The sequence below is a fragment of the Salpingoeca rosetta genome (genome assembly GCF_000188695.1).
Source record: "Salpingoeca rosetta unplaced genomic scaffold supercont1.12, whole genome shotgun sequence".
NCBI classification, from domain to species: Eukaryota; class Choanoflagellata; order Craspedida; family Salpingoecidae; genus Salpingoeca; species Salpingoeca rosetta.
The window spans coordinates 373,726-383,725 of record NW_004754922.1 but is presented as its reverse complement, the minus strand read 5'-3'; the positions used below and the strand labels follow the sequence as shown (position 1 = coordinate 383,725).

The window sequence follows — 10,000 nt, the reverse complement described above, 5'->3', positions numbered from 1 at the left end:
CTTGAGTCGCGGCTGCAGGAGGCGAGTGGGCGGTTCCACCACTACATTGATCTGTATCCGGTCGTCCGCCCAGGCCCCGCCCGCTCCCTCACCTTCGACTTTATCCTCCAGATGGTGCGATTGTGTCTGCGTGTTTGCGTCGGTCGGTCTGTCTGTCTGTCTGTCTGTCTGTCTGTCTGCCTGCGTGTATCCATATGTATATGACCACAACGTCGTCTTGGCCATCACCTGTGTGCCCACTGCCCCCATCCACACTTGTTTGCTCACGTGCACCACTGCGGCTTCAGGCGACTATTCTGCACATGGTTGGCCGGTGGCGCAACCACCGCATCCGCGTGTTTGCCATTGTCGATCCAGGCACAGACATTGATGCCGAGGAAACAAGGTGCGCCGTTGCTGCATGCGTGGTTATTGCCGTCTGGCTGGTGTTGCGTGCTGGCTGGTCGTCAGCGAAGCTGCTGTTGGCTTCGTGCCTGGTTCCAGCGCGCTATTTTCGTCACCTCAAACGCGCGCGCACACACATACACATACATGCACGCGCATGCACACACATACGCACATGCACACATCACCTCACCCCTTGACCACGTTCATTCACGTTTGTGTGTGTGTGTATGTGTGTGTGTGTGTGTGTGTGTGTGTGTTGGTGCAGGCTGCAAGGCGTGCTTGAGGATGTGCGCATCATGCACGCGGAAGTGAAGGTGTGATTTCGCGACTATTTGCATGTGATGCAAGCATGCATGTGAGGGTGTCAGCCACCCACCGTCCACTTCATATCCTGCACACTCAACATCTTTGTTTGTCTTGGCGGCGCTTGTTGACCGTGACGCTGTCCGAACTCACCGCCGCCATGGACAATGTGCTTGCAGATGATTACGTATGTGCCGCAGAAGGGCGAGGGCAAGTCGTTCTTCAACGCATCCACGCGCGAGCAGTTTTCCTTTGTCAACCGCACCATCCTCACCAACAGCACCAAGACCTGTACGTCATGCATGCACATGATTATGTGGATGTGTGTCCGTGTGTGTGTGTGTCTGTGTGTGTCTGTGTGTGTCTGTGTCTGTGTCTGTGTGTCTGTGTGTCTGTGTGTGTATGTGTCCCCTTCCACCACCACCATCTCTCGCCTGTGCTCTGACACGCTGTCGCGGCCACCGCATGCGCTGTTGTCTCTACCGTTGCGGTTTTTATCTCGCAGCGGCCGTGTTCTCGTATCTGCCGTCGCCACCAGAGCGCCCGCCCGAGGCATACCGCACAGACGATGATGATGACGACGACGATGACAACGACAGCGTCCGAGGCGGCCGCCGCCACCACCACCACCACCAGCATGCCAGCACGCCCACGGCACGCGACCACCTGCAGCGCATCCGCGACTACCTGGAGGACATTGACGTTCTCACCCGTACGCTGACTCGTCTTTGTGTGTCTGTGTATGTGTGTGTGTGTGTGCGTGTGTATGTTGGCGCGCTCTTTTGTCCGTGTGTGTGTGTGTGTGTGTGTGTGTATCTGCCTCTGTTTGTGATTCAGTAGGCGCCACACGTGCCTGGTTGCCGCCGCCACATAGCGCCACCCCTTCTGCACACACACACACACACACACACACACACACACACACACACACACACACACACACACTCGTGACTCCGCACTGCCTACAGGTGACACGCCGCCCATTTGCCTGTTCCATGGTGTGGAGCCTGTGGTGACTCCAAACGCATCCTCTGTCTGAGCCTCTTGAGCTGCGTACACCCTGCGTGCACGTGGTGCTGTTTTGCCTGTAGTATGTTTGATTCGTGTATCTTGCTTGCTTGCTTGCAAGCTGGATGCGGCGTCCCTGCTCTGCCCTCCTGTGCCTTGACGTCTCCGGGTTTCCTTCTTCCTCCCTTCTTGCCTACTCGCCACACACCACCACCACCACAACAACAACAACCCACCCATGCCGTTGTTTCGTGTGTGCGTGTGTGTGTGTTGTGCTCTGCTCGAGTGTTCCGTTTCCTTGTCTCCTTGTCTCCTTGTCTCTTTGTCTCCTTGTCTCCTTGTCGCTGTGCTTTCGTTTTGGTAGGGTCGTCTTTTCCAAATCTGTGTTGCCTTTGCGCTCGTCAGCTGGTTCTCTTTTGTGTTGTCATGTGTGCAGAAACAAGCAAGCAAGCAAACGAAAAACAGCCATCAACAGCAAACGAAAGCCATCAAACGAAAGCCATCTCACTCATAACGACCACAAACACACACATACACGCGCGCGCTCTCCTTGTTCCTCCACCACACGCACATCACACGCATTCGCACATGGCGTGTTGCTGTGCCCACACATGCCCACGAACCTACAAGCGCTCCATGCCCCGCATCATCATCATCATCATCATACCCATGCAAAGGCACTTCCTCCTCGCAGATAACGCATGCCTTTGTACAAATCACACGAGCACACGAGCAGCACACGAGCACACGAGCAGCACACGAGCACACGAGCAGCAAGCACACCCCAGCATGTCCCAGTCCCAATTCATGCATCACATCCTCATCATCAACACGGCAACGACACAAAGGACACAACGACACAAACCACCACTACGATACCCCTCTTGCATTGGGCCCCCCTTCGCTGTCTTCCCTTGGCCCTCTCTCCCTTGCTACCTGAACGCAACCCTGCCTCCCTTGCAAGAAAGGATGGCAAACACGCAAACACACGTGAGTTCTCAGCACCTGCCCAAGAAGCCAAGATGGCTCGGCAAGTAGAGAATAATTGCTTGGAGCTTGGCGCTTGGTGCACGTCCCAGCTGCCAGCACCCATCATCAATCACCTTGGACACGCCACGTGAGTGACAAAACGAAACCACCAAACAAAACCAAAAACCACCAAAACCAAAACCAAACAAACCAGAACGCTAGAAGAGAACGACAAACCCCCGCCCTCGCACTGACCTGATTATCACTGACCAGCTGCAGCGCTCCATCCGTCCATCCGGTCGTGAGCGTGCTTGCGTTCTTGGTTTGTTTCTGTTTGCCGCGCGAAGATTCACGTGGTGGCGTCGAAACTTAGCGTGCTTGTCGAGCGCTTGCAGCAATTTTGGGGAAAGCCTTGCAAAACTGCTCGGCAACGAACGAAAAGCTTTCACGCGTGTAGAGTGTTTCCCACACCAGAGTGCCCAAGCATCCTTCAGGTGCGTCAAACTATAGTCGTACGAGGCGCAAAACGCAATATTCGAGACACCGAAATTCATCAACGCTCTTCAATCAGTCATACGAGGCGGCGAATGTCGTAAGCAACGGCACTTCTTGCGCGCGATCCTTGCTGAGTTGGTTGCCTGCAAGCAGACCTAGCGGGACGGTTGCAGGTCAGGAATGACAACGCAGAACGACACCTGATGTGGATTCCAGCAACAACATTCTGCAAGCACCCTCGGCAAAAGTGACGCACGTCGCAAACACACGCCGAACAACAGCAAGGCAAGGGTGTTCCCCACCAAGCAAGAAGTAAGCAGGGTCTATGCAAGGAGGGTGATGCAAAGGCACGTGCTTGCCCACCCCTTGTCTCCTTCATAGTTTGCAGTGTTTGTGTCAAAACATTCATTATCCCAACCAACCAACCCCCAAGACCCCTTCGACAAGCACGACGCCATCCCGTCATCACTAGTGCACATGTCACTGGAGGGCCACTCGTGACTTCCCACTTCGCGCCTGTGCCATCTGCCATCTTTCATTTTTCATTCCAACACGCCGACTGCCAAACCTTCGCCAGCCAACCACAAAACCCACGCCACTGGCATACTTTCACTGCATTCGCTCTCCTCCTCTTCGTCCTTGAGCATCGTTTGCCTTCCTCCCCCCCCCCCTGCTTGGGTGCTTGGGTGCTTGAGTCAACCCAGACCACATACACACACACGCACGCACGCATAGAGCGCTCTCCTTCCTCGCAACACAAGTATTCTCCACGCATAGCACGAGCGAGCACCCTCTCGCCTGCTCTGCATCTCTCCACGGCTTGCGTCACCAACACGCGCATTCTTCGCGGCACTTCCCCCCATGATTGGCTTGTGGCGCTCCCGTTCCCCCTCCCCCTCCTCTTCATCATCGTCCACTACCACTACTACTACTACTACTACTACCCATCCCGACGCTGCCTGCGCACGTCCCCGAACTCACGAAACGCAGGACCACGCAACGACAACCACTTCTGCCGCACCGCTTCCAGCAGCCACACCTTCATCAGCACTCGCTGCGCCTCCAAAGCCCACCACCACCAAACCCATCTTCCCTTTTCTCCTTGACAGTGACCCCCTTCTCCACTTTGACATTGACACCAACACCAACAGCAGCACCGCCAGCAGCAACAGCAGCGCTGAGACAGACCTGCTGCTGGTTGACGGGTTTGGCCTGAACCTTGAGCATCATCAGCAGTGGATGCCCAGCGATATCGACCAACAAGACGTTCTGTATCCATCCACGCCTTCAACAACAGCCACCAGCTCCGCCTGCAGCAGAGACAAGAGCCTGAAACCCGCAGCGTTGTGCTGCGATTGGGACATTCTCGCAACCACCGACGCGCTCCTTGAGGAGCCGACCGCAGCAACAGCACACACCAACACCCTGAATTTTACCACCGAACACGACCTTCCCATGGACAACAACAACAGCAGCAGCCACTCGCACCCGGTCACAACAAGCAGCCTTGCGTTCCCAACCTCCACAACCACGAGTGCCCACTTCTTGCTGGGGCTTGGCGAGCAGCACCTGGCCCACGACGCATTGGAGGTGCCCGCGAGCGCAACTCACGCCAACATCGCCAATGTTGACGACCTGACCCTGCACCAGCACTATCACTATGGTGAACCAGGCCACGACAGCGACACCCACCCACACCACCCACGCCAACACCACTATCGACAGCATGACCCCCTGTAAGTGCTCATGATCGTTGTTCAATGTGTTTGTTTTCGCTTCCATTTGGCCCTGCCACGTCGAACAAAACGTTTGCACGGCTGTTTTTCACATCACCACAGATCTCATGAACGTGCCCTTCTCATCATGCATGCACCTACATGCACGTACATACACCTTCCTACACACGTTCACATTCACACGAACACATACATCCACATACATACGCTCACCTACACACATGTACATGCACATACATACACTCATCTACACACATGTACATGCACATATGTACACTCATCTACACTCACCTACACACGCACGCATGCATGCACACATGCACATGCCAGACCTGCGCCAGAACACCTACCACACCATCATGAGCAACAACAGCCAAGTATGGCACCAAGGGCGCGCGAAACCACGCTGTCGCTGGAGGAAATTGCGCAGAGCATGGGCTTGTCCATGGACATTTTCCCCACAGAGCACACGCAGCAGCAGCACCAGAGCCAGATGGCAGCCGGTGGCCGTCACCCTGCCAGCAGCAGCACCAGCTACCATGGCCAACGCCACTCGGCTCCCGCAGCCGGCACGGTTCAGTCAACAGACTTGTTCTCTGCTGAGCACGGCGCCCACCTTCACAGCGATGCATACGGGCAGCGCCGCCACCAGCAGCACCAGCAGCACCAGCACCTTCTCCAACACAGCCACCAATCCCAACCCAAGCCGTACTCTCCCCACCACTCGCAGCAAGATCCAACGCCACACCACAGCAGCATCAAGGCCGAGCCAAGCGACCTGGACACGCACAGCAACCACTTGTCAGCGTCTTCCACGCCCCGCCTCCTGCCACTGCCTCTGGCCGGCAGCGATCCCCTCTCTCCAGCGGCATCATCGCATGTGCCGTCTGGAACGTCTCCTATTCTCCTCAGCCCCGCGCACCAAGTCACGGTCCCCATCTCCGATGAGGAACTGCGCGCAAGTAGCAGCAGCGCCAGCAGGAGTAGCTTGAAGAAGAAACAGCAACGAAAGCGTGCAGTCAGCACGAGCGCCAAGCCCCGTCGCGTGTCCCTGTCCTCCCCAGCCTCGTCATCTTTGGCACAGGCCACTTCAATCGCACAGGCAAAACCAACCACCGGCAACACCGGTAGCAGCAGTAGCAGCAGCAGCAGCAGCAGCAAGGGCCGCCGCCGTCGTCTCAGCAAGGATGAAGTTGTGGCCAAGCGCCGCACACGCAACCGCCTGAAGAGCGTACGCTATCGTCAGCGCAAGCGCCAACGCCTGGAGGACTTGAAAAACAAGAGCACCATCCTTCACGAAGCCTGCAAGCAAGCGTTCACCGCTCTTCTTGTGCGTAACATGTCGCCTGCCCCTGCTTGGTGTTCTACTTGTCTGCTTCCTTCCTGCTGGTTGCTCATTTGCCCTGGTGTTGCTCACATCAACGAGTTCTCACACCCCACACGTATGTTTCTGTATGCTGTGCTCGTGTGCATGTGTTTGCTTTTTCATGACAACAACAACAACAACAACAACAACAACAACAACAACAACAACAACAACAACAACAACAACAACAACAACAACAACAACAACAGGAGCGGCTGGGTCGCATGCAGCAGGTTGAGCGTGCCACCCAGGACTTTGTGGCGGCAAACGAGCGCCTGTACCTGCAGGCATTTCCCTCGCCGTACCGGCGCCGTCCCGTCACCACGCCGCTCGACAACATCGACCCCCGCACCCTCAGCAAGGACGAGCGTGAAAAGCTCATCAAGGAACGCAACAGGCTGTCATCCAAGGGCTACCGTGAGGAGAAGAAGCGCGAAATCCAAGGTGTGCTGCAGGAGCTTGCTTGTTATCTGAAGCTCCAATTCTTGTTCCCGGGTAGTTGCGTGCATTTTGCGTGGCTTTCAAACGCGTTTTTTCTCTTTCCGCATACCTCTCAACCACATGGATGCTCCACCTTGAAATGCACACGCCGGGTCTCCATTTTCATTCGGAATCACCGACCTTGTTCGTACACTCACATTCACTCGTCTTTGTGTGGTCTCGTTGCTGTGCACGCCGTGCTTCCTTCCCCGTGCCGCCCCTGTTGTAGCTTGGGAGACGTTTTACGCCACAATGGTGCAGCGGACGGAGGTGCTCAACACGGTCCTGGCCCGCTATGGCATGGCCGAGATTTCGGGCGAGGCGCTGGAAGAACCCACCGGAGGCGAAGGACAAGGGTCATCTGATGAGCAGGACAGCAACACAAACAGCCCCCACACGTTGAGCAGCAGCGTCGGCGCCCAGGAGAGCTTGCCTCGCAGCACGAGCCTGCCGCAATCACCAACGGGTGCATTTCCTCACATGGGTGCCCCTGGCCCCCACTCGGTCGTCACCTCCCCTTCCCTTCGCCGTGCAACAGAGGCTGTTTCTCTGGGAGGCGGGACCACCACTGCGTTCCCGTTTGCGCCACTGGACCTTGCATTCGACTCCAGTCACGCGCATCATCACATGGCTCACCATTCACAGTCGCCGCCGCATCCGCCGTCGTCCTCGTCGTAGCAGCATGCAGCGAATCCCCTTCCCCCTTCACCTCTCTTTCTTTTTTTTCTTTTTTTTTTTTGCCTGTATCTGCTTCTCTGTCTTGCACCGCGTCAAACGCACGCTGCAAAAAGGTCTCTGCTGGATTGATTGACCATGCAGCTAGCTGCCTTCGTCTCCTTGTTGTCGCTGAAGCCTTAGGTTTTTAGAGTTCACAGTCGCCCCCCCCCCTCCTTGTCGTAGCTACAACTCTCCACACATTCTCTCTGGCCGGCCCTGTGAACCTTGGCCTCCTCGTTTTCACCCCTTTCGTCGCTTCTAGCTTCACTTTTTTCCTTGCTTTGTTCTGGCTCGTTCGATCTTCCTCTTGTTTAACTGCCCGATAGCCCCTACTCACACCCGCTTTCCGTTGGTTGCGGCTGCACTCTCACTGGTGCGCTCGCTGCGAAGTTCGTTCTCTGCCTCTCATATTTGGCATCGCCAGCAAATCAGACCTGTGGCGCGAGTGTTCGTTGCCTGGTCCAGTGCCCTCACTGCCCTGATTGCCTTGTTACCTTCTTCGCATTTAGGCATTGTTCGTTCCGCCTACAGCCCTGCCACACACCCCAAGAGAAAGACACCTGCAGTTGCCACCATGTGCTGCCGTCTACATGCTGCGTTCTTAGTTCTTCTTCCTACATCTGCGTTCATCTTGTTGGGCTTTGTTGTCCGAATGTGTTGGCTGTGAGCTAGTGAGCATCACATCACACCGCACGTCACACAGACAGACAGGCAGCCCTCCAATGCCGTTACACCCCACCCGCCGTTCTCCACCACTTGTTCTGCCTTGTGCAGCGTTAATGAAACTCAAAGCAAGACCACGCAGAAAGGGCAAGCATGCAATCATAATTTGCGGCTGGTTGTTGTGTGTGTGTGTGTGGGGGGGGGGGGGGTGTCTCACTGGAACCACACCAAAGAAATGGTGGAGAGATGGACGGCTTCCTCGCATTGTGGTTTGTGACATCGCAATATCGCATTTTCCCATGGCGTCATGTAGGCCAAAACGTGTGTTTAGGGGAACTAAACATTGCCCCATGCCGCTGAAGTTGTGTGTTTTGCTGCCACAGTACGATCGAAATGTGACTGCAATGCAGATGAGCTGCGTGCTTGGTCGTGTTGTTTTGTGTTGCTGATTCGGTGGTTGCCCTATGTGTGTGTGTGTGTGTGTGTGTGTGTGTGTGAATGTGTGTGTGTGTGTGTGTGTGTGTGTGTGTGTGTGTGTGCTCTGATTGACAGAGTTTAATGGCTCCGATGCTAGTAGGGTTCTGATGAAAGCGTTTGGCATGGCTCAGGTGCTCCAGTGGATAATGAGATAGTGCTTTCTTCCCTTCCGCAGCACCGTCAACGCGTCTGCCAGCACGTGTTCGCTCGTCAGCGGCGCATCCCGCTCCACCCTGCAGTGCGTGCGTGCGTGCGTGCGTGTGTGTGTGTGTGTGTGTGTGTGTGTGTGTGTGTGTGTGTGTGTGCGTGTGCACGTGTGTGTGTGTGTGTGCAGTGGTAACCGTGATTGCGTGCCTCTCACCTGTTGTTGTTGACGTAGAGGCCACCGGCCTTCAGCGTGCGCTTCGCTTCGCCTTTGGACGAAAACAAGCCCGCTTGTACAGCCGCACCTAGCGAGAGAGGAGAGGCCAGAGGATGAGCAAGTGCCGTGTGATGTGACGGTCGTCGTTAATTGACAGAGAACCCATTCCAGCGCAGCACACACACACGCACGCACGCACGCACACACACACACACACACACACACACGCACACGCACACACACACACACACACACACACACACACACACGCACACACACACACACACACACACACACACATATCGCGCTCGCGCACGGGACGTACTGAGGATGGACGTGGTGCCAGCGGTGATGAGGGCGCGGTCAAGAGTAGCGGACGGCGCAGTCGCAAACATCTGGTGGCCGATAACACCACACCCGCACATGCATAGGCGGTGAGGTGAAGCTCGTGCACATGAAACGCACACAAACACATGAAGTACCGACATAGAAACATATGAAACACGGATACACGTGAAATGCCGACAGACACACACACACACACGCAACCATGAACGGACCGACCGCCTTGAGGGTAGCTGCAGAGACGTTGTCGAGGGAGCCGTGTGCAAACAGAGCATCAGTTGCTGTCTTCGCCTCGTCCACCGCCGCCGCCCCATGAACAAGCCGCACCACCTAATGGTGATGGTGATGGTGTTGATGCGTGTGCACGAACAGGAGGAACGTGATGGCACGTGATTCTCTTTCATCAGCAAAAATGCAACAAAACGCCGTGCAGAGAAGCTTGTCAACGCACCTCCGATGCAAGCTTGTGCTGCGCGAGCCGTTCGTGTGGCTGCTGTATGTGTTGCTCCATCACCTACAAGCAGGCGTGTGTTGAAGCGGACACAACACAAGACGCGAGCATGAATGTGCGGTCAAATACACGACAAGGTAGGCAAGTAACACACACACAAAGAGGTGGAGGTGGACAGGCAAGGAGTTCTAGGGGCAGACAGACACGTACACACATACACACAGATAGAAACACAGACAGAC

General features: G+C 55.7%; 4 protein-coding genes across 4 annotated transcripts in view; 2 read left to right on the top strand and 2 right to left on the bottom strand.

Annotated features, from left to right (window-relative positions):
• Positions 1-2,175, top strand: part of PTSG_05157 (uncharacterized protein) — a 6,099-nt gene extending 3,924 nt beyond the window's left edge. Inside the window, exons 11-16 of the mRNA XM_004993679.1 lie at positions 1-114; positions 288-385; positions 653-701; positions 870-981; positions 1,196-1,402; positions 1,659-2,175. Of these exons, the coding sequence (XP_004993736.1) occupies positions 1-114; positions 288-385; positions 653-701; positions 870-981; positions 1,196-1,402; positions 1,659-1,729 (651 nt within the window). The 3' untranslated portion in view covers positions 1,730-2,175. The remainder of the gene's footprint in view (positions 115-287; positions 386-652; positions 702-869; positions 982-1,195; positions 1,403-1,658) is intronic.
• PTSG_12266 (uncharacterized protein) lies at positions 1,968-2,680 on the bottom strand. Its single transcript, XM_004993678.1, has one exon. The coding sequence runs from the start codon at positions 2,509-2,511 to the stop codon at positions 2,203-2,205; it is 309 nt and encodes a 102-aa protein (XP_004993735.1). The 5' UTR covers positions 2,512-2,680; the 3' UTR covers positions 1,968-2,202.
• A 1,166-nt stretch (positions 2,681-3,846) lies between these two features.
• Positions 3,847-8,086, top strand: PTSG_05156 (uncharacterized protein). Its single transcript, XM_004993677.1, has 4 exons — positions 3,847-4,898; positions 5,229-6,228; positions 6,474-6,708; positions 6,974-8,086. The coding sequence occupies exons 1-4, from the start codon at positions 4,024-4,026 to the stop codon at positions 7,420-7,422; spliced, it is 2,559 nt and encodes an 852-aa protein (XP_004993734.1). The 5' UTR covers positions 3,847-4,023; the 3' UTR covers positions 7,423-8,086.
• Positions 8,087-8,627: 541 nt separating this feature from the next.
• The window catches only part of PTSG_05155 (tyrosyl-tRNA synthetase), a 2,663-nt gene continuing 1,290 nt past the window's right edge, over positions 8,628-10,000 (bottom strand). The window contains exons 3-7 of the mRNA XM_004993676.1: positions 9,759-9,821; positions 9,527-9,637; positions 9,288-9,357; positions 8,963-9,050; positions 8,628-8,834 (exon numbers count right to left, since the gene is read on the bottom strand). Coding sequence (XP_004993733.1) covers positions 8,729-8,834; positions 8,963-9,050; positions 9,288-9,357; positions 9,527-9,637; positions 9,759-9,821 — 438 coding nt within the window. The 3' untranslated portion in view covers positions 8,628-8,728. The remainder of the gene's footprint in view (positions 8,835-8,962; positions 9,051-9,287; positions 9,358-9,526; positions 9,638-9,758; positions 9,822-10,000) is intronic.

Bases quoted from the DNA above. Each gene is read 5' to 3' on its own strand.
- PTSG_12266 (XM_004993678.1), bottom strand. From the start codon at position 2,511: ATGCATGAATTGGGACTGGGACATGCTGGGGTGTGCTTGCTGCTCGTG.
- PTSG_05156 (XM_004993677.1), top strand. From the start codon at position 4,024: ATGATTGGCTTGTGGCGCTCCCGTTCCCCCTCCCCCTCCTCTTCATCA. The intron at 4,899-5,228 runs GTAAGTGCTCAT...TGCACATGCCAG, and splicing joins TATCGACAGCATGACCCCCT to ACCTGCGCCAGAACACCTAC. The intron at 6,229-6,473 runs GTGCGTAACATG...CAACAACAACAG, and splicing joins AAGCGTTCACCGCTCTTCTT to GAGCGGCTGGGTCGCATGCA.